This window comes from Podarcis cretensis, assembly GCF_951804945.1.
Source record: "Podarcis cretensis genome assembly, chromosome: 14".
NCBI lineage: Eukaryota > Metazoa > Chordata > Lepidosauria > Squamata > Lacertidae > Podarcis > Podarcis cretensis.
In genome coordinates this window covers 48972482-48996319 of record NC_137183.1, presented here as the reverse complement: position 1 = coordinate 48996319, position 23838 = coordinate 48972482, and the positions used below count along the sequence as shown (strand labels likewise).

At 47.3% G+C, this 23838-nt stretch overlaps 2 protein-coding genes across 3 annotated transcripts in view; one reads left to right on the top strand and one right to left on the bottom strand.

The window, feature by feature from the left end:
* The window catches only part of FAM83G (family with sequence similarity 83 member G), a 44672-nt gene extending 24642 nt beyond the window's left edge, over positions 1-20030 (bottom strand). The window contains exons 1-3 of one of the 2 annotated variants that reach the window (XM_079953755.1): positions 19951-20030; positions 18616-19824; positions 4898-5065 (exon numbers count right to left, since the gene is read on the bottom strand). In XM_079953755.1, coding sequence (XP_079809881.1) covers positions 4898-5065; positions 18616-19098 — 651 coding nt within the window. In that variant the 5' untranslated portion in view covers positions 19099-19824; positions 19951-20030. Of the gene's footprint in view, positions 1-4897; positions 5066-18615; positions 19885-19950 lie in introns of those variants that run through there. The other variant, XM_079953756.1, reaches the window with a different exon arrangement.
* Positions 1-23838, top strand: part of SLC5A10 (solute carrier family 5 member 10) — a 102877-nt gene that overhangs the window by 56559 nt on the left and 22480 nt on the right. The window contains exon 10 of the mRNA XM_079953817.1: positions 22471-22578. Coding sequence (XP_079809943.1) covers positions 22471-22578 — 108 coding nt within the window. The remainder of the gene's footprint in view (positions 1-22470; positions 22579-23838) is intronic.

The following is a 23838-nucleotide window of genomic DNA, read 5'->3' as shown; positions in this document are numbered from 1 at the left end:
GAATCTGCGTTGCAAAACCACACATTTGCCTTTATGAATAGTTGCGCCAAACATGCAGCATCAGCATGTGAGAAAGCAGAAAGCTCTACTGAGCTTAAAGCGACAGGTTTCGGACAGCCCTGGTCTTTCTTCCCCAGTTGTTCCACAAGTTCTGCTGTCAGGGCTGGAGTCAGACACAGGTCAGCATGAAAGACGCAAGGCTCTGTTGTTAGTGAAGTTAACTCTTTAGTCAAGGAAACAACATACAACTCAGCAACGCTTCCAAGTTGGTGTTGTTCCTATGGAGCAGCTGCTGGGACTGAAGATCTTCCCACCTTTCGCCTGGATGTCTCCCAAGCAATCTCAAACTGCAACTCTGCACCTCTGGCCTCTGTTCTGCGCTCCTGATTATTCTGCACGTTCTTGGAGACCAGGGAGGGAAGGAACTTGTCGCAGCAGGAGAGGAAGACTCCCTGGAGTCTTCAGCAGCCTCTTGACCCCCCTCCTCTGCTTCAGTCTCAAAGTCTGAACTGCTCTCTGTCACAGGTTCTTCCTGCTCGCTAAACCCTGTTGCCCCTTCAGCATCCAGCACCTCCTCCTAATCTCCCTCTGACCTCTCCTCGGTGTCCCACCACCAATCCTCTGGCTCTGAGCCTTCCTCCTCTGGGGTTTCCCTTGGGGGTTTCCCAGCTCTTGCCTCCCACCCCACCCCCTTCGTCCTGCCATTCCTGACACCTCCATCCTACTCATTGTCCCCAAAGCAGTTTTAAGGCAGACAGTCTTCTGACTAATAGGTTAGGCTTGTTTTTGGTTTTGGCTGTGTTTTTGTCTTCCACAAAACAAGGCAAGGAGGGCTCCTCTTTGTTGAGGTTTCTGACATTCCCTGGTTTCTGCCGCAGCCAGATGCCATTTGGCCGACACATCTCTACTTGGAAGAAGAGTTGTCTGACCCAAAAGTGAGGGCCGGCCAGCCTCAGAGCATGCGTCATCCGTTTTCTCTGTCTGGGCCTTCCCTTTTCAGAAAAGCACAAAAGGGGAAAAGGCGTTCTTTGGGCAACACCCATCTAAGAAAAGAAGAAGGGAGAAGAATCGCCGAATGCTCTTGCAGCAGCCAAAAATGCCCAGCTTCCTCCTCTTAGGTATGGCATCATCGTTAAGGAAGGCCTGTTTGTTTAAGCACCCAATAGGAAGAACAACAGAAGCAAACACCCGCAGATGAATGAGTGACCCGGGAACAACACAATCTCCGCTTCTGCAAAGGGGTGACTCACTTGGCAAACACTCTCTCGTTTGATAGGGTTTCTCATTTGATAGGGTTTCCTGAGGTGCTGTGTGTTGACCCATTGCACTAGCTAGTCGAAGCTTGCCTGCTGCAGAAATCAATGTCAGGGTGGCTCAGGGATAGCATTGCTTCCACCTTGCTTTAACGGGCAAAGGTTTGCGGAACTAAGAATGCAAGCACGCGATATGTAAGAAGGCCAGTGGCTCAGACCAAAGGCCTATCCAGTCCACCTTCTGATTTCCAGCCAATGTTATACAGTGGTACCTCGGGTTAAGAACTTAATTCGTTCCGGAGGTCCGTTCTTAATCTGAAACTGTTCTTAACCTGAAGCAGCACTTTAGCTAATGGGGCCTCCCGCTACCGCGCAATTTCTGTTCTCATCCTGAAGCAAAGTTCTTAACCCGAGGTACTATTTCTGGGTTAGCGGAGTCTGTAACCTGAAGCGTCTGTAACCCGAGGTACCACTGTAATTAATTATTAATAATAATAATAATAATAATAATAATAATAATAATAATAATAATTTATACCCTGCCCATCTGGCTGGGCTTCCCCAGCCACTCTGGGTGGTTTCCAACAAAATATTAAAATACAGTAATGCATCAAACATTAAAAGCTTCCCTAAACAGGGATGCCTTCAGGTGTCTTCTAAAAATCTGGTAGTTGTTGTTCTCTTTGACATCTGGTGGGAGGGCGTTCCACAGGGTGGGTGCCACTACAGAGAAGGCCCTCTGCCTGGTTCCCTGTAACTTGGCTTCTCACAGCGAGGGAACCGCCAGAAGGCCCTCGGCACTGGACCTCAGCGTCTGGGCAAAACGATGGGGATGGAGACGCTCCTTCAGGTATACTGGACCGAGTTTTGATCCCTGGCATCTCTGGGTAGGATGGGGATAAAGACACCCCCTGGCTGTATTCATCAGAAATAATTTCCTTGGAAAGGTGCGACTTTTACAGCCATTCATATCTCCAACCTTCCTTTTAAGCCGCCTTTGAGTTTGTCAGTCACTGAGCCTGATCTCCCCACTGCGATCGCTTCCTCAGAACTGGCTGCATCCTAAAGTAATTCCTGGGAGAGGTGTGCCGTTTCCTGAGCAGCGCAATAGATATGGATTCCAGAATAAAACAGCTGAACGGGGAATGTCAAGTATGCCTCCTTTTTCCTTGAACCAGCCGAGTCTAGGTCAGAGGCTGTGGTGTTTATGAGACCCACGGGTTAAAGTACGATTGCAAGCTTGAAAACGAAACCACAAACTCTTGACTTTGGCACAGGTGACGTTTGACATCCAAAAGGGCAAAATGTGTGGCTCTGATTCACCAGCTGAGTCCCTGAGTTTCCCCGTGGTTGCTCTTTAACAGTCTTCCCCCAGCACACATGGCCTGCGATTGAGAACACCAAGGGGGTTCTTCCTCTGTTTTCAATACCCTTATGCACCATGATCATGGCCACGCCAGCATAAGAGTTCTGGCATTGTGGATTGAGTCAGCACTGTGGCTGAGAATGTGAGCTCAGAGCCAGGAAGTCTCTGACTTTATTATTATTATTATTTCAATTTACATACCACCCTTTATCAAAAGATCCCAGGGCAGTGCACAACATTAAAAACACATTACAGAACTTCAGTGATAAAAACATAATAAAAAAGCATATGGACAGACAGCCTAAAACTTTCATAATAAGAATAACAGTCCTCTCCCCCACACTTTTAAAGGCACGGGTTATTAAAAAGCCATAGGCTTGGGTAAAGAGGAATGTTTTTTGCCTGGTGCTGAAATACATGTAATGAGCCTCTCTGGGGAAAGTATTCCACAACTGGGGAGCCACCACAGAAAAGGCCATACTCTTCATCATGTTGCAAGGGACCTCAGAGGCCATGTAGTCCAGCCCTCTCATCCAGGATTTGTAGTGCAGGATCTTTCGAGGGCACAATCCCTTACAGTTGGGCATTCAGTCTCCGCTTAAACACTTCCAGTGAAAGTGAGTCTGCCACCTCCTGAGGCAGGCTGTTCTCCTGTTGAACACCTTCACATGGTTAGGAATTTTCTCCTAAATCTGCTTCTCTACTGTTCCCACACATGTGGTTCTAGACCTTTCCTCTGGAACAACAGAGAATGAGCCCACTCCATCTTCTGAGGGACACACCTTCAGATGTTTGAAGGATGGTTCAAATCTCACTGTGTAGCCATTCTCTCTTAGCCTCAGTTTCCCCCCTCTGCAAAATGGGGATAATAATTTTCAGAGATGCATACGCTCTCGGCTAAGCAAATTGGAATTATGTGCCAAGGACTGTTGTATTCCCCGAATGTTGTATTTTTTTTTTTTTAAAAGCATATATTCTCTTCACATAAATTAGTCTGCCATCTTGAGTGTTTTCTACAAATTATGCTGGCTTTGCTGCTCACAAGAAAGGACAAGTAGCTGCTCAGGTCACTAACTGAAGTGTTTGTACTGACCCCTGGGAATTTATTTTACCTACCTCTCTGGCATCTGAGATCTTACTCTTTCAAGCATATTTTTACATTATTCAATCCTAGAAACTTTGAATTGTTTTTTTAAAAAATAATTCTCAGGAAGTTGAATTTGATACCAAATTTTGCAGGTTCTCCGGGCCTGTGTGACATATACACAAACCTTCAGCCCACATTCCGGGGTTGTTGAAAGGATTGTTGAGAGAGTGTGATGTGAAACTCATCAAAGACTTTACTAAAAATAAATACATATTGGGTTGTACCTTCTCATATTGGGAGAAGGCTAGTCCTTCTCTGACTTAGACCCGTTGCAATTGATGGCCGTGACTAGGGATGCGGGTGGCACTGCGGTCTAAACCACTGAGCCTCTTGGGCTTGCCAATCAGAAGGTTGGCGGTTCAAATCCCCGCAACGGGGTGAGCTCCAGTTGCTCTGTCCCAGCTCCTGCCTATCTAGCAGTTTGAAAGCACGCCAGTGCAAGTAGATAAATAGGTACCGCTCCGGCGGGAAGGTAAACAGCGTTTTCCGTGCGCTCTGGTTTCCGTCACAGTGTCCTGTTGCGCCAGAAGTGGTTTAGTCCTGCTGGCCACATGACCCAGAAAGGTGTCTGTGGACAAACGCCGGCTCCCTTGGCCTGAAAGCAAGATGAACGCCGCAACCCCATAGTCACCTTTGACTGGACTTAACCATCCAGGGTTCCTTTACCTTTACTATTCATTTACTCCGGGTAGAACTGTTGAATTTGGTTGGATACAGTTCATTCGTAGAATCACAGAGCTGGGACCACGGGGGGTCATCTACTCCAACCCCCTGCAAATGGAGGAATCTTTTGCCCAGCGCAGGACTCGAACCCAAGACCCTGAGATTAAGAGTCGTGTGCTCTTACCGACAGAGTTGCTGGCAGAACTGGTGCCATGGTGACTGCATGCAAACCCAGGACCTTCCTACCTGGATATATAAATGGATGGTGAGTTCTTCCATCTTCTTTAAAGCAAAGGGCATGGAATTTGGGAAAGTTGCAATTTCAGTAATGAGAAGCTAGTAATGCGAGAAGCTACTGATTACACCTTTGGCTCAAAGAGATCGCTTTGTGTTTAAGGCGCTGCTGTAGGTCCCTTTTTTCCTACAGAAATCTAACAGGACGACTCTTGGGAACAGGGCTAACCTTACCTTTAGGTGTCCGGCGTGCATCTGGGCTCGCTCACACATCTGGAGGAAATATTTCAAGTTGGTCTCGTCCAAGATGATGTAGATGCCCACTTTCCGCTTGAAACCTGCGTCCAGGAGATCTTTGAAGATGTCTACATCCGTGAACATGTCCATGACCACAGCGACAACCTGTGGAGAGAGGCAGAGCACTTGATCACACACTTTCAAGAGTATCTTTGCATTCATGAGGGCTAGAAACTGGATGGCGTTAGAAAGCAAACTTCCACTGGCAGGCTAGGGTGAGCTTAGAATAATACGCGAATTGCTTTGGGGATTTAGCTTGGTAACAAAGGCCTTCTCTGCCTCAGTTTGCTCTCTGTTGGAGTGGCCCTTCCTTCTTGGTAGAAAGCAGATTGTACCTCCCCCCCTCTTTGTTCTGCATATTCCTTCTTTGGCTTAAAAAATTAATCATCCTGATTATATTGCGTTCAGAGCCTTTCATTCCAGCATATCAGTAGGGTTCCTTGTGTAAACCATTCATTAATTTAGCATTGCTTCCATATATATATATATATATATATTCTGTTTTACAATTTAGAATATTCATTTAGACAGCCTTAAAATATCAATGACTTCCCTTCTTCTCTTTCCATGGTTCATTTTGCAAAGCATAAATCCCTGCATATTTTATATAAACTAAACCATTCAGTATTCCATTATTACGTCCATCAAAATTTATTTACACTGTTGAATTTATCTTAATGCTGCTAACGTTTTCACATTTTCAATAAACACTTTCCAATCTTCTTTAAATGAATGTTCTTCTTGTTCTCTTATTCTATAAGTTAGTTCTGCAAGCTGTGCATATTCCAACAGTTTAAGTTGTCATTCTTCTTTGGTTGGGACCTCACTCGTTTTCCATTTTGGGGCTAACAAAACAGTGATGTACGTAAATAACCTTTTTTGACACCTGGGAATTTCCATCTGAATTATCCCCAGCAAAAAAGACTTTGGGTTTTTTTTTTGGAAAGGTCCTTTTAAACATTTTTTTCAGTTCACTATAAATTATTTCCCAATACTCTTTTACCCTTTTACAGGTCCACCACACATGAAAGAACATACCCTTGACCTCATTGCATCTCCTTATTTCCTCTCATTGCTTCCTCTCAATGGGAGGTAAGGATGCTCTCACCTGACCCATTTCACAGATTGGGAAGCTGAGGCACACATGGCTAAGTGGCATGCATATGCCATCAACTCAATCCACTAAATGCAGAACTATCGATAAGGCAGTGCCTCTCGTCCTGACCTACTTAAGCTTCCCCTCTGTGCAGCTGGCCAATTTGCTAGCTGTCTGACGTCACAGCCCTCTCATCATCTTCGTTATCACTGAATAACTGAATATCACTGTAGCTGTTTTCTTTATAAAGCTTATTGCAATTGTACAAAGCACTTTGTAATTATTATTAATCTATAGCCTTTCTACGGGACGCGGGTGGCGCTGTGGGTTAAATCATGGAGCCTAGAACTTGCCAATCAGAAGGTCAGCGGTTCGAATCCCCACGACAAGGTGAGCTCCCGTTGCTCGGTCCCTGCTCCTGCCAACCTAGCAGTTCGAAAACACATCAAAGTGCAAGTAGATCAATAGGTACCGCTCCGGTGGGAAGGTAAACGGTGTTTCCATGTGCTGCTCTGGTTCACCAGAAGCGGCTTAGTCATGCTGGCCACATGACCCGGAAGCTGTACGCCGGCTCCCTCGGCCAATAAAGCAAGACGAGTGCCGCAACCCCAGAGTCGTCCACGATTGGACCTAATGGTCAGGGGTCCCTTTACATTTACCTTTACCTTTATAGCCTTTCTACTGCCCATTGCAAATGTGTGATGCACTTCGTGCACAGTTTATTGACTTCCTTATTCTATTTACATTGCACCTATCCTCCAAGCAGCTTGAGGTGCCACACATGGCTTCTCCCCAGCCCCATTTTATCCTAACAACAACCCTGTGAAGTAGGTTCAGCTGGGGAGCAGTGACTGGCCCCAGGTCACAGAGGCTCCCTGTTGTTGTAAACAAAACCTGCCCTTCTCCCCTTATGGGGTATCCAAGAGCCCGTATAGAGTCCTTATGTGGGTTCCCTATTGGTAGGAAAAAATGACAGAGGCCAACCAGAGAATGTATTGAGAAGCAAAGCAGCTAGTAAGCCTGATCTTTATTGATCTGTTGCAACAGGGTCCTCACTCACCACATGCAGGAGAGAGGAGGAACCCAGAACAATGGTGTGCAAGCCCTTATATAGACTTTTGAAATTTCCACCCTGTACATCAAGACCCCCCCCCCCCCGTACATCATTCCTACATCACAGAAGGGCTGAAATCTGAGTGCTTTGTTTACCTCCTATCTGCCAAGTTACCTGTTTAATGGTCACTTGATTGGATTGCCTGGGGAGCCTGGCCAGTCTTTTGTAATGATAAATACTTAGTTCCTGATCCAGGTCACAGGCTCGCACAGCTAGTAAGCCAGATCTTTATTGACCTGTTGCAACAGGGTGCTCCCCTCACACGCAGGAAAGGAGGAATACCTAGAACAAAGGTGCGCCTGCCCTTATATAGACATTTTTAATTCCCTGCCCTGGAGCTCAAGACCACTCCTCTATACGTCATACATACACCACAGAAGGGGTGTAACCCAAGACCACCCCCTACAAACATCATACCTACATCACAGAAAGGCGATCTAAAACAGAAATTTGAATGTTGTTGTTTTTCCTGTCTGCCAGGTTATCTGATAATGCCTTATCTGATTGCCTTTGAAATAAGGTAAAGGTAAAGGGACCCCTGACTATTAGGTCCAGTCGTGGCCGACTCTGGGGTTGCGGCACTCATCTCGCTTTATTGGCCGAGGGAGCCGGCGTACAGCTTCCGGGTCATGTGGCCAGCATGACTAAGCCACTTCTGGCGAATCAGAGCAGCGCACGGAAACGCCGTTTACCTTCCCACCAGAGCGGTACCTATTTATCCACTTGCACTTTGACGTGCTTTTGAACTGCTAGGTTGGCAGGAGCTGGGACCGAGCAACGGGAGCTCACCCCGTCACGGGGATTCGAACCGCCGACCTTCTGATTGGCAAGTCCTAGGCTCTGTGGTTTAACCCACAGCGCCACCCGCGTCCCTGCCTTTCAAATAGTGATTACTAAATTCCTGTAACAATGGGAAGGCTCCCTAACCCCCTCCCTCCTTGCAGAGAAAACATTTGGTCAGTTTGGGAGTCAAAATTATTTCAGGTAGGTCTTCCTGTGCTGTGCTATATAACCTCAGGTTATATACGCTTCAGGTTACATACGCTTCAGGTTACAGACTACGCTAACCCAGAAATAGTGCTTCAGGTTAAGAACTTTGCTTCAGGATGAGAACAGAAATCGTGCTCTGGCGGCGCGGCAGCAGCAGGAGTCCCATTAGCTTAAAGTGGTGCTTCAGGTTAAGAACAGTTTCAGGTTAAGTACGGACCTCCGGAACTTAACCTGAGGTACCATTGTACGTGCTTGGTTGGTACATTTATGAACATTTATTATATATATATATATATATATATATATATATATATATATATATGACCTTATATTTTCTTATAACACTGTTTAACCTGCGTTGCTATAAGGAAATGTTTGCATCCATGCTGGCAAGAGGCGGGTGGCAGCTTCGCTGGAAAACTGCTACAGCACACAAACAGTTTGGAAAGTGGCAACCACTGTCAGAAAAAGGATTAACCTGGAGGCAGGGCTAAACAAATGCAGTTAGATAAACAGCACCCTGCGTCTGCTTGCTAAGGCAGGTCTGTTTGCTTGGAGGCACCGGTCAGTATCTGCTGCCTGGCTGGAAGCTAAGTTGCCTTTGTGCAGGCTCCAAAGGCATCTTTGAAGATTTCCCTTCCAAAGCGACGTTCTCGGCTTATATTTTTTTCCTTTCTGAGTCAGGGTTGTTTTGCAGCATTTCTCCGCCTAACGTGGAAAACATGCAGAGCTCTGCAAATCCGGTGCTGCAGCAATTTCATAGAGTTGTGGAGCTGGAAGGGACCCAAAGGTCATCTAGTCCAACCCCCTGCGATGCAGGAATGTCAGCTAAAGCATCGGCCACCCAACTTCTGCTAAAAAAACCTCCAAGGAAGGAGAATTCACAAATCCTCCAATAAAATGTCAGGGATCAATTGTAAAATGTATTCTATCTAAAAACTGGGCAGAGAGGGAGCGTGTTGGACCTCACCAGGGAGAGTGTTCCAGAATTGTGGGGCCAACACCGAGAAGGTTTCCACCAAAGGTTTAGCTTGCATCCTGCTATGGTTCCACAAAGCCCTTTCTGTTTCGTTAGTAAGAAAAGATGTCTACCTATTTCCCACTGCCAGATATTATTTATTATTTTTTCCATACTGATCTGTCTTAAGCATAGATTCCAGCCCCCACCTCTCTCTCTCTCTCTCTCTCTCTCTCTCTCTCTTTTTCTCTCATTGTCTTCTGCTTCTTTCCCCTTAGATTTGAACACACCAGCTGGGTATTCAGAATATGTTGTCGGTCTGCATTTCTGAATGGATTAGAAACAAAGGGGCATTAATGTCACTGTGGTTCAGATTCCTTCCAGGCTGTTTATGGAAGTGGAGAGGCTGTGCGGCCCTTACTTTCCTCTTTTAATTAGCGTGTATAAAATGTCAGGTCATTTCAGTACTGGAGAAAAACAGAGGCATTATTAATTCACCTGTTTTCCCACCTTCTCAAAGGTGGCTGCTGGTCTGCGACCAGAAACACACAATTAAGAGTTGGACGGTTAACTGTTGGGAAAGCCAGAGGTAGGAACAAAGTGAATTTTGCTAAGCACACCTGTTTATTCTCCCTCTCCTTTCATCTCCAAGACGCCAAGCATTTTGCATCCTGCAATTACTAATGAGATTCACGGTTTGGGGGGGAGGTGTGAGTGTGGGGGAGAATGGGATTGTGCCGTAGAGAAAGGAACCCATTGGAGGTCAGATTGCAAAAGCATTTTTTAGGAAGCTGGTTTTCAGTTGTAGGTTTTAGGTTGTTGAGAAGCGGCTGAATTGGTGTGAATTGTTGCCTTTGAAATCTCAGAACCCCTTTCAGCACAGGCTATGCTATTGAGGGGTGTCGCTGTGGGTTAAATCAATTAGCCTAGGACTTGCCGATCAGAAGGTCGGCGGTTCGAATCCCCGCGAAGGGGTGAGCTCCCGTTGCTCGGTCCCTGCTCCTGCCAACCTAGCAGTTCAAAAGCACGTCAAAGTGCAAGTAGATAAATAGGTACCGCTCTGGCGGGAAGGTAAACGGCGTTTCTGTGCGCTGCTCTGGTTCTCCAGAAGCGGCTTAGTCATGCTGGCCACATGACCCGGAAGCTGTACGCCGGCTTCCTCGGCCAGTAAAGTGAGATGAGCGCCACAACCCCAGAGTCGGCCACGACTGGTCCTAATGGTCAGGGGTCCCTTTACCTTTACCTTTACGCTATTGAGAACATCAGGACAGTCCTTCAACGGGATCAGACCAAAGGCCCATCTTAGCACAACATCCTCTTTCCCACAGCGGCCAACCAGAAGGTAGTTGGGAAGCCCCCAAAGCAAAATAGAAAGGCAACAGCCCTGCCTGTTGTTTGCCCTCAACATTATGACTCCCAGGTACACTACCCCTGCAGGTGGAGGTTCTGTTTCACGCTCATGGCTCCCAGCACTAGGAATGGAGGATTTCAAGTTTCTGGAGGTTGCTTTGCACTGGCCAAACTACTGAATAAATCTGTGGATCCTGTAGCTTATCCTCCTTCGTGTCAGAATGTGACAATCCTGGATTTTTTCCTATGATGCAGTTTGGCAAAAACATTTTTGTAGCTCATAGAATTGTAGATGGCTAGGAATGATTCCATCCCACTTGGATTGCAAAGTGGGCTCACTTGATCCCGTGTGGCAGCATCAGGATCCAAATTGGATCCATGGCCCAATTCAGTATCCGCGGCCTGGTGGACTCCAGCTGCTCAAGACTTGCCACTATCAGCTCCAGTTTGCACTGTGACTCTTTTAAGCCTCTCTGTCTGTCTGTCTGTCTGTCTGTCTGCTTCTCTGCCTCCGGTTCCCGGTGGTGCCCTGGCGAATGACATAATCAAAATGCGCCTCCGAGCTCAGATCTGACTGACATGTTGTGAGGGGCAGAGACGCAGGGGCAGCGCTGTGAGGCGGGTGGGGCCAAGCCTAAAAAACCGGGATGGCTGATTTCAAGTCAGAAGCTGTGATGGCTTTACCAAATGCTGGGACCGTGTGACATGGCTGACACCCAACAGAGCTTGTGCAGATCTGTTATCACCCAGAGTTCCATCTAGATGCTTCTCTCACACAATCAAATACGATTTCATTGAGTCTCCCCACCACAATTGTTTGTGCCACAGAGGCCTTATGTCATCTGGGCAGATGTGAGAGGTGATTACACTGAGGGAAGGTATCTCCAAAGAACTTTGCCCTTGTGTTTGCTGCTCTGCTCTTCTTTATTGTCCTTCTACACCGTGTGTTCAGCTCAGCGTGATCCTCCCTCGATCTCTGCTCTGACCAAGGTCCATTCCCACACAGGCCAGGTTGAATCAGTGTGAGGGGAATGTGCTGCTTTCACAGAATGTGAGGTAACAGGCTTGGAGCCCAGTGCCAGATTTACATAGAAGCTAAACAAGCTACAGCTTAGGGCCCCACTCTCTTGGCCCTCCCCCCCCAAAAAAAACTAAAGGAAAAAAACACCTGGATGTACATTTCCAAAATATAAGATAAAAAGCAAATAAAATAGAAACCTACATACAGCAACAGTGTTTGGTGTTGTGTAGGCTCCTATGATGTAAGTAATGGGCCTTGCCTGCTAGCCTGCTCCCTGAAATATCACTGGTTTGCTCATTTCTATATATAGGGTGCCTGCACTCTGCATATGCAAATGGCTTTAGATACCTATTAGGTCCATAAATTACCATATGGCATATATTCAAAACAAAAAACAGTGACAATTTGTTGTTGACAAAGGACCCCTGACCGTTAGGTCCAGTCGCGGACGACTCTGGGGTTGCAGTGCTCATCTTGCTTTGCTGGCTGAAGGAGCTGGCGTTTGTCTGCAGACAGTTTTCCCGGGCCATGTGACCAGCATGACTAAACCACTTCTGGCGAACAAGAGCAGCGCATGGAAATGCTGTTTACCATCCTGCCGGAGCGGTACCTATTTATCTACTTGCACTTTGACGTGCTTTCGAACTTCTAGATTGGCAGGGGCAGGGACCGAGCAACGGGAGCTCACTCCGTCCGTCATGGGGATTCGAACCACTGACCTTCTGATCGGCAAGCCCTAGGTTTAGACCACAGCGTCACCCACGTCCCTGACAAAGGACAGCTGGACATATAAAGGGCCCCATTACCTTCAGTAGCTTAGGGCCTCATCAAACCTAAATCCGGCCCTCTTGGAGCCCATCGTGAATTTCACATTGTGGGACTCAAGCGTCCCACAAGTGATTTCCTGTGGTCATTTCCAGCCACGTTTTGAAACAAGAGTTGTAGATAAACCACATAACGACAGAAATTAAGAGAGGGAAGTAGGGAGGGGAGGGGAAATTCTATTCAGTTCACATTTAAGGCCGACTCTATCAAATGTGCACTTTCTGAAATAATGTGCGGACTGAAACACAGCCGTTCTTAATTCAAACCTCTACAAATTTTGCAGTGCATTTTCTCCAAGCACACAGTGCTTACCAAAGCACTTACAATAGGTGAGAGAGTCCATGAGAACAAACCTCATCATGAAAACAACATACATATGAGGAGAAATTGCTTTGAGAAACTTGTTCCTCAGTCAAAACTGTGCATAAAAATTGGAGAAATTTGCACCAAAATGCTGGAAAATTAACCGATGGAGATTTTTTTGTGGGGAGGTGGGGTGGGTGGAATCGCAGATTGCTGAAGGAATGTGAAGAGCTGAACCGAAGATTAGGAAACTGAGAAACCAAGGGAACAGCAGTGGGCAGATCCTCCCATCGCTGGTCTTGAGACATGGGCCGTTTAGGCTGTTGCATGCATGCAGAGATTAGTGAAGAAAGAAAGAAAGAAAGAAAGAAAGAAAGAAAGGAAGGAAGGAAGAAAGAAATCTGCAAACTGGCTAAGAGCAAGAGTGGGGAACTCTCTTCAACGCTCCTGAAGGAGTCACTAGGGGGTATATAATGAAATACAGCTATATGAAAATACCCTGCAAAAATAAACTTGTGCAGATGCATTGTAAACCTCATTGGAATATGGCTTGGCTGCTGTGAAGGAACGCATGGAATGAGCCCAGGCAATGCTTGTCTGTAGCCGCTGGTGCATACTCAAAATGGGTTACGTTTCCCAAACACCTCTTCAGATAATGCTCCTGACCTGCCATTCAGAGTTTTCCACCTCTGCTACATGGGAGAAGGCCTTGAACGTGCTTGCTGATGGAGAAATGGCTCTGACTTAGCCGTCAAGGTGATTGCCAGTCTTGAGAGACGGGGAAATGCACGAAGTGGGGGCAACAGCAAACACGGCTAAGAGAGGACAGGAAGATGTCAAGCAAGCTGGAGGTGGATCTCAGAAGGATAAATCCAATTATTAGAAGCACTGGGGTTCTTCCACATCACCCAGAAACCATTAAATTTGAAATACACGTTATGAGTGGTGTGGAACTCATCAGTTAATATGCATAATGACCAGCCATTGTGCACATTCGCCACGGAGAATGTGGACAGTCCACAAAAGCTTGTGTCATAAGCAAGGGCTGTAGCTCAATGGTAGAACATCTGCTTTGCATGTAGGAGGTCCTGGGTTCAGTCCCTAGCATCTCTGGGTAGGGCGGAAACCCTGGATAGTCTCTCCCAGACAGTGTGGACATTACTGAGCTAGCTGGACAACTCCCTGTGCTCCTAATAAATTTGTTGGCCCTCAAGGTGCCACACAAGACTTGCACTAGCCAGCCTGGTAAGCCCCGAAGCAAGGCATGAAGTCTCCTCCTGCCAACAGCCCAGAGGTGGACTTCCTCTGAACCTGGTGACTAATGGTGACCATCCCTGCCTGCCTCTGATGAATGTTCCAAGCTAGCGAATGACAGTATGGACTAGGGATGGTGTGACTGTTCCACAGTCATGCTTTGTAAGCCATCCAGCCACACATGCATGGCCACCCATGTCGCTGCATCTCCAGAGAACGCTTTGTCCACCAGACACACCACCGCTGGGTCGCAGCGAAGCCTCTAAAACGGACACTTCAGGTGTTTTGAATGTTGCAGAAGGGCAACAAGCGTCCTTCTGCGTGTCCGTTTTCGGCCAACAGGGAGACACAAAGCGAGTTGAAGCTTGGAGCTCATCAGACATTTGGGCAGATACTAAAATCCCCCAAAATTATTCCCAGCTCCAGAACAAGTTACCCTAGGAGGAGTCAGATCCTCCTCTATTTTTCTTTTTTTGATCTCGTTAAAGAAAAGTTTGGGCAGAGAGGCCTTAAGTACAACACGTCCTACATCAGAGCCACAATATCTTTCCTACCTGGTGACCATAAGAGTTATTTCACCCACTCTCATTGACGCCTGCTTTCTGGCATTTACTTCCCAATGAATCCCTTCGGAAAGGCTTCCTGGAGCTTAAACCAGCCTCCCTAACCTAGTGCCCTCTGGATAGCTTGGACCACAACTCCCATCAGCCCCAGCTAGAACAGCCGAGGGTTGGGACTGATGGGAATTGGAGTTCAACGGGGGTGTGTGTGTGTGTGTGGTGTGTGTGTGTGTGTGTAAGAAAGCACTGATTTCTGCTCCAACCCAGGTTTGTCTCATGCAGCGCTGTTTCTCTTCTGCTGCAGTTTGGCTTCCGATCAAAACTGCGCTACTCATCTTGTGGCCTGCTGTGGTGGAATTTTACACAAGGAACTACGTTATCATGACGTTACTGTGCACCATCCATTTCAGTGCAAAGGAAACACCGCGCAAATAGGTGCTGGTGCTGAGGAAAGCCATCAATTGCATATTCTTTGCGGGCTGAAAACCACATTGGCAGCTGCAAACGCCAAACATATCTGCTGGGTCGGTTTCCATTCTGAGCACCAGCAACTTCCACTCGTATTTCAGCTGGAATTCTTCCAACCTTCCCAGGTCCAACAACATCTGGAGGGCACCAGGTTGAGGAGGGCTGGCTTGCAAGCAAAGCGGAGTCACTTCTGCACACTAGGTGAGAAGGTGGTGACCTAAGATAGGAGTGGAACCTTTGGGGGCCAGCTTGGTATCCTGCTAGCCCTGGTCTAGTTTGTCCAGCCAGCCCTTAGCGGAGTCAGCCTGGTCCTTTTCATGGAGCATCATTGGCTCTGACTCTCCCTTTTTTAACTGAGCAAATGGAGCCACCCATCTCTTTGATGGTGCAATCAAAGGAGGACTTCAAAGTGCCTAGCTGTGACCACAGATTTGATCATGGGTTGACTGTGCCTAACGCTCATTATCTTTCCTTATTATTTGATGCAGCATAGCTTTAATTCTTAGCACAAGCTTGCTAGGAACTCCTTGCTGGATGGGAGCAAGGACCCATCTATTCCCACCTTCAGTTCCCAAAGCAAATGTAACTGAGAGTGTCAAATTGCAAGGGAGAGTCTTGCAAAGGTAAAGGGGCCCCTGACCATTAGGTCCAGTTGTGGCCGACTCTGGGCTTGTGGTGCTCATCTCGCTTTATTGGCCGAGGGAGCCGGCGTACAGCTTCCAGGTCATGTGGCCAGCATGACTAAGCCGCTTCTGGCGAACCAGAGCAGCGCATGGAAATGCCGTTTACCTTCCCGCCAGAGCGGTACCTATTTACCTACTTGCACTTTAACATGCTTTCGAACTGCTAGGTTGGCAGGAGCAGGGGCCGAGCAAAGGGAGCTCACCCCGTTGCAGAGATTCGAACCTCCAACCTTCTGATCGGCAAGCCCTAGACTCTGTGGTTTAACCCACAGCGCCACCCGTGCCCCTTGCTAGCACCTTTAAAGACCAGTGAATTAATTGTGGAATATTCTTTCATGGGCCAGAGTCCCCTTGGTCAAAAGGTCATCACATGCTAGCTGTTTGCAGCATCTGGTGCTCTGAGATTTGCTGCCCCTGAACATGGATAGTGTGTCAGCATGGCAAATACTTACAGACCAAGCTATCCCTTGTGGTAATATTCTATTAGGGTCTATATCAGGGATGGGGAACCTGTGGCCCTCTAGCTGCTGTGGGACTCCCAATTCCTATCGCCGCCAGCCAGAGTGTGCTCAAGCACCAGAGGAGACAGTCAAGCTACACCTGGAGGGCCACATGACACCCGTCCCTTGGTATGTATTCTAACAAGCAAAGCACAGTAATAATATGCATGATGTTTCTGTGGAAAATAAACCAGGGCTCTATAATTTAGTTTCTCATCAGCACCAGATGACTGGCAGCTGAATGTGTGAAGTGACCGTTGTGCCAAAGCAGAATGTGTGAGGTGACCCGGGATGCTTCGTTTTCATGCGCAAGCAGCCCCTTGATGCTAGAGTCACCAAGTGAGGGATGTACATGTGAGAGGGCTTCTCCACCCTTACATTTTGCCTAAGCATAGGTCTGCCCTTGAAAGCTCTATGTCTGAGTGTTTGGTTTTATTTTTGCCCCGTGGAATCTCATTCCTTAGTGCTCATTCAGAACAAACGTCAAATGGGGTTTCCCACAGATAGCCATTTGCTCCGATGGAGCTTTAAAGACCGGGTTTTCATGGGGAAATCTCTGGAGGGGAAAAAAGAAAGAACACTCATATACGGAGCTTTGGAGTGCAGATTGTGCCTGGAATGAGCAGATGAAATTTAAATGTGGCTAAGCCCTGAACTAGCCTTCTCTGCCATGAGTTAAGACACCCTTAACCACCCATCTTGGTTTTCTAACAGTTATCCTCGCTGCCCCATCCCTTTACAAAATGCCGCTGGAGTAGCAGCCAGTGGTGGTGCTCTCTAGAGGTTAGAATCATAGAACTGTAGAGCTGGAAAAGGGACTCCTGAGGGTCATCTAGTCCAACCCTCTGCAATGCACTCCTGACTCCCATTAGCCCTAGCCAGCCTGTCCAATGGGAAGGGATGGTAAGAGGTGGGAGGCCAACAATATCTGCCTCCAAAACAGGATTTTGGACTAGATGGGCCACTAGCCTGATTTAGCAGGCTCCTCTAATGCTCTTAACCTATGGAAGGCACCAGGCTTATTACCCCTGTTGCAACAGAAATATAGTTTTATTCTAGCTAGATTTGGCTAGGTTACTGAGAGCCAGCCTTCCCTTAAAGTTTGAAGATGGATTTCAGGCACTGAGGTTACTCCGCCTCCCCCCACTGTTACTATCCAAGCTGAAACTGATCAAGCGAAAACAGGAGGAGGACCGATCAGAGCTTTTGGAGTGTGATATCAAATAAAACTTAGGCATGACGAGACTGTTTCTGTTTTCTGTGGGTTGCAGCGTGGATTGAAATTGTTTGCGGTTGATGTCGGATCTTACATGAGCAGCCGTTCATCTTGCCCGTGCTTGCAGCAGCCTGAGAAGTAGGTCACTGTTACTCCCATTTTACAGATGGGGAAACTGAGATGCAAGCTGCCCCAGGACACTGAGCCACACTGGCGCGCTTTGGCTGCACACTGATGCAGAAAAGGCCGGGGATGAAAGGCTGCCCTTCCTCCTTTTCCAGGCTTAACATGCCGGATTTTCTAATTGCAACAAATTGGGCTGCTTCTGTTCTGTGTTCTAACCTTGTCCCGTGACCTTTCCACAAGGAAGGAAGGAAAGGACGTTTTGATTTCAACCATCGTTTAAACTTGGAACCGTGGCTGGGGTTCTGGCTAGGACTGTGATGAAAAGAGCAGGGGTGTCCAAACTTTTTTCAAAGAGGGCCAGATTTGATGAAGTGAGGGCCGACCAAAGTTGTTTACCTTAATTTAGGATAGACGTTGTTAAGCTTTTAAAAAAAAGTTTACCCCAAAGCTTTTTTTAGGATTAAACTGACTGGCAAGGGCTGGATTACGCCCCCAGGCCAGACTTTACACATAGAGTGCCTTTCACCGCTGAATAACCACGCGTATCTGCAGTTGGGAAGCCATGTTTACAGATCAGAAGCTTCTCCTTTCCTGATAGGTTTGTACCCCAGAGTGCTGAGCACTGAGCAGAACGGTAAAGGCTACATAAATGACTTTCTGGGGAGCTCATCAGATGGTCAAAGTACCAGAAGCAAGACGGAGTCTTCTCTCTGCCATCCATTCCACCTCTCCACCCCATTTCACAGAATCATAAAACTGTAGAGTAGGATGGGACCATAAGGGTGTAGGAATCTTTTGCCCAAACCCACGACTCTGAGATTAAGAGCCTACGGCTTTCAGTGGCCTCAGTGACCAACATGCGAGAGGGGGGGGGGGGAACCCAGCGTAGTGAGTTCCTGATGAGCTTTGTCCCCATATCCCCGTCACTTTGAACCAGCAGCGACTGCCCAAACTGACTTGCTCCCCCTCTCATTCCTCGGGGAGATTGGATCAGTGCCGCAGAGCTTATCTGCCACCAACACCGGCGATAAGTAAAGACAGGATGAGCTCATTCTGGAACAGACCAGACTTGCCTGTGCATCATCCTCTAGGCAAACCTCTGGAGGAGACAAAAGGGATGTTTCGGTTGGGCAAGAGGGGAGCTCTCTAACCACCCACCCCCAAACGCAGCACCCAGAGGGCAACTCTCACCTTCTGAGCCTGGAAGATCATCTTGCGGACGACCTCCTTGATGTGAGGCTGGCAGTCAATAGGCGGCTGCATGTAGACAGTAGCTCTGGTCACCCCACGGTAAGCAATGGTCTCCGGCCACCCGAGGTCCAGCTGTGGAATGGACCGGTCGGACCTCTGCGGCCAGTATTCCAAAGAAGGCACTTGGTCCTGTTCGCCGTTCTGACTGCTGAGGTCGACCCCACCATCATCCCCTCGGGGGATGAACTCCGAGCCGGGGTCGTAGGTCTCCAGCGTATCCAAAATCTTCTTGAGCTCCAGCTCCGAAAGGAAGTCTCTGATGTTCTCTTTCTTGAGGACCTCGTAGAAGGCATCTGGCCCTTTCGACGCCAGCGCTTCCAGCGCCAGCCTCTGCTCTTCGCTGTAGAAGAACTCCGGCTTGGATTCGCTGGAGCGCCAGTTGACATGACTGTCATCGAGGCACTGGACCTGAGAGAAAGCCATGATCCCTGGTCCAAGGAGGAGGGGAACGTCCGCCCAAAATAAATAAAAAAGGTGGATAATTTAATGAAATAATTTAGTGAGGTGTATCCCTGAGTTTAAGGAAAAACTAGCAGCAAATAAGGCCCCTCCTAGCTTCTTCTCAATTCCTCGTGAACGGTTTCCCTTTGCGGCTTAAAGAAACAACAACAACCACCCAAGAGTCCTTTGGCCTTAACTGTCTTTAAACACCGGCATTCACTTTCCCAGCTTACCCATCAGCTCATCTCAGTGGAGTAAAAAAATAATAATTCCTGGATAGGACGAGAAAAGTTTGCTCAAGTTTCTTTCCTTCCCCAAACTTTCAGAAACAGGCGGGGAGCAACCGACAGTGGCATTCAAGCTTAAATGCTTAAATGTTCCGGCGGCTTTGAAATCCCGGCTTGGCTGTTGCTTTCCCTCTAGCCTTTGGACAACCGGCTTCCTTCACCTCTGCCCTTGACCTTCCAAATTTCCATAAGACAATAAATAGGAGCAAGCAAGACGCTCCCCAGAATCAAACAAACAGCAGGAGTTGGAACCAGGAATTCAGGATTCAGGATTCAGAAGTGGTAGTTTTTCATTCTTTCCAGCTCCTAGATTACTCTCTCAGGTGGAAGGGGAGAGCAGGTTTCCTTCGAGGGTGAATTTATTTATTTTTTGCTGGTCGGCAGCCTGGCAGCTCAGCAGGTCTCAGCCAGAAATGGAAACCTGGAGAGTGTGAGCAGAGCAGAGGAGAGAGAAAAAGAGAGAAAAGCAACAGCTTGAGTAATTTGCTCCTCCCTGCACCACCTGCCGTCACATGTCTCCCCGCCTTCGGAGAGTCCCTGTTCTTACCTGTCCATTAACTCCTTCAGCTGCATCGCATAATGCGTGCTGCTTCTGCCCGGATCCATTGCATGCGTGGAAGGCCGGAAATTGACTCACCCGTGAGAAGCCGGTGTCCCTAGATTTCCTTATCAGGCTGAGGGAGGGAAGGAGGGAGCTCCTGGCCTGGCTGAGCTTTAAGTTTGACGTTTTGTTTGCGGTGTGTTTTTCTTTCAAAAAATTGCCGGCATTCCTCCAGCTCCTGTATTTGCCTTCCCAGTGGAGCAGAGCTGGTGGAGCTTGTTTGATTCTCTTCCCACTCATATCTTGGAAGGAAGCCCCACACTGTGTGCTTTAGGGCTTCCTCTCCTCGCGAGTAGGGCAGCTTCTCGGCATCATCAGCTGGGAATCCAGGGCCTGGTTTCCTTCTTTCTCTTGCCGCAATCGCTTTTGTCTTCTGGCTCAGGTCAAAGGTCAGTCTTGGAAATCACCTGTGGCCAGTCAGATGCTAAAGCAGGGCTGGAAGGCAACAGCCCTCCCATGCAGCTTGTGTCCAGCAACTGGGACTCAGAGATACAATGCTTCTGAATATGGAGGTTCCACTTTGCGCACCCGTGTGCGAAACTTCCTTGGAGTTGGAAAGAGCAAAGAAGCTCTCTGCTTGTGTGGGTACTCCTGAGCTCTCCAGAATCTTGTGAAGCTCTGGGTTGACATGAAGGCCATTTATTTATTTATTCATTTATTTATATCACAGTCATTGTTAATATCATCACCATCAGTGGTGGCTGGTGCCCACTGGTGCTGGTAGGGCAGATCAGTAGGTGGCGCCAGAGTCAATCAGAGGCTTTAAACCTCTCTGCCCACCCAGCCCAGTTCGAAGGACAGGTGCACTTTTGGCTTCTCTCACGTTCCTCATTTTTTTTTAAAAAAATATTTATTAAAGTTTTCAAAAATGATACAAAAAAGAAAAACAACAAAAATATAAAAATACAAAAACATAAAAATAGAAAAATAAAAACAATTTTAAAAACACGTACAATTTCCATTCACTTATTTTCTTCTAACTTATTTTCCCGACCTCCTCGCACCTCCCTTTCTTATATTCCAATTCAGATTATTTATTCAGCAAATCCTCACCATTAATTCTTTTACTTATTTCAAAGCCTTATTTTCATATCTCTTAGCATTACAGCTGGAAACCATTTACTTTCTTACCAACATCATTCTAACATTCCTTAATTTTACAATATTTCTGCAAATAGTCTTTAAACTTCTTCCAATCTTCTTCCGCCGACTCTTTTCCCTGGTCTCGGATTCTGCCAGTCATTTCTGCCAGTCCCATATAATCGATCATCTTCATCTGCCATTCTTCCAGAGTGGGTAGATCTTGTGTCTTCCAATATTTTGCAATCAGTATTCTTGCTGCTGTTGTAGCGTACATAAAAAAAGTTCTGTCCTTCTTTAACACCAATTGGCCAACCATGCCCAGGAGAAAGGCCTCTGGTTTCTTCAGGAAGGTATATTTAAATACCTTTTTCATTTCATTATAAATCATTTCCCAGAAAGCCTTAATCCTTGGGCACGTCCACCAAAGGTGAAAGAATGTACCTTCAGTCTCTTTACATTTCCAACATTTGTTATCGGGCAAATGTTAAATCTTTGCAAGCTTAACTGGGGTCATGTACCACCTGTAAATCATTTTCATAATATTCTCTCTCTCATGTTCCTCATTTTTTACATAAATCTGGCACCGAGAGAACACAAAATGCATCACAAGCAAGCAAGCAAGTATAATAAACTAAAATCTGCCCTTATTCCCTTATGGGGGACACAAGATCTCTCCTGTGCAGGTTCTCCATTGGTCGGAGGAAATAACAGAGGCCAACCAGAGAATATTGAGAAGCAAAGCAGCTTGTAAGCCTGATCTTTATTGAACTGTTGCAACAGGGTGCTCCCCTCACATGCAGGAAAGGAGGACAACCCTGAACAAAGGTGTGTCCGCCCTTATATAGACATTTTAAATTGCCTGCCCTGGAGTCCAAGAACACCTTCCAGATACACCATACCTACATCACAGAAGAGGCAGTCTACAACAGAAATCTGAGTGCGTTGTTTATCTCCTGTCTGGCAAGTTACCTGTTAATGGTTACTTGATTGGATACCCTGGGGAGCCTGGCCAGTCTTTTGTAATGACAAATACTTAGTTCCTGAGCCAGGTCACAGACTCACCCTATTCATACACAGACATACCCTTAAGACAGGATTTGTGAAGGAAAAGATAATGGGGAGGCTTTTCCATTTCTTTCAAACTTGCAGAGAAAACAGTTGGTCAGTTTGAGAGTCAAAATGGTTTCAGGGCTGTTTTCCTGTGCTGCTTCAGACATGTGGTTTATATATTTATGTATGTGTTTGCCTGGTACATTTATGAACATTTATTATATATATAAGACTTTAATTTTTTTTATTTCACAAGCAAGCAAGCAAACAAACACAGGAACCCAGAAAGCCAATGGTTGCTCCCCAACCACTCACTCTTTGTGTCTGTTTCAGATGCTGTTGGCTGCGTCGACCCCGAAGAATGTTCCCGAGTGTGTGGGTCCGAGGTGGGTTGCTCCAACATCGCTTACCCCAAACTGGTGATTGAGCTCATGCCCAGTGGTAAGAGAAGCCGAGGCAGTGCTGCCTTCCTATTGGCCGGTTGGGTGTTGCTCTAGTCCCGCCTTACTCCCTAACAGGCAACCGCTTCCTCTTTCCGCTTACATTCATTTAGGGCAGCCTTCGGCAACCTGGTGCCCACGTGGCTGTTTCAGATAGCTGCTCCAGTAGGATACCATGGTTGATGGTATCGAAAGCCGCTGAGAGGTCGAGGAGAATTAACAGGGACGTGCTTCCCTTGTTTGTCTCTCTCGACAAAGGTCATTGTACAGGGCGACCAAAGCGGTTTCTGTGCCAAAACCAGGCCGAAACTCCGACGGAAATGGATTAAATCAATTTCTTCCAAAAGCGCCTGGATCTGGTCTGCGACCACTCACTCCTCAGGAAAGGGAGATTAGCAACTAGTTTATCTAAGGCACCCATGTTGGCAAAGTCTGTTTTAGAGTGCCGGAAAGAAAACAAAACCAGCTTGGATTTATCTTGGCATTTCCCAATAATTCAACCCTGCCATCTGAACGAGGAACCACAAACCATTACTAATGGGAGAATTAGCACAGGTGTCTCTTGGTACAAATGCGATTATGGGCACTGCTGTGTTCTTTGCCCCCCCCCCCGATGTTTGTTCTTAAAGGGGAATGGCTGTGCCTTTTGAGGCTTAGGTAAAGGTAAAGGGACCCCTGACCATTAGGTCCAGTCGTGGACGTCTCTGGGGTTGCGACGCTCATCTCACTTTATTGGCTGAGGGAGCCGGCGTACAGCTTCCTGGTCATGTGGCCAGCATGACTAAGCTGCTTCTAGAGAACCAGAGCAGCGCACGGAAACACCATTTACCTTCCCGCCGGAGCGGTACCTATTTATCTACTTGCACTTGACGTGCTTTCAAACTGTTAGGTTGGCAGGAGCAGGGACTGAGCAAGGGGAGCTCACCCCATCACAGGGATTCAAGCCGCCGACCTTCTGATCAGCAAGTCCTAGGCTCTGTGGTTTAACCCACAGTGTCACCCACGTCTGCTGTGAAATCGAGGAAATTCAGAACCCCGTGGGGGTGAGGCTGGGGGGGGGGAGTAGCCAGGACTTCATATTATCCAGGACAGCAGCCCCTCAGCCCCGGCCATCAAGGGCAATGGTCAGCGATGGTGGGAGCTGACGTCCAGCAATACTGGAGGTCCACAGTTTCCCCACCGTACTTTTTTTCATTGCTGATAAAACCGTTAGCGCATTTGCAGAACTAAGCAGGGTCTGGTATGTTTTCTAATTGGATGG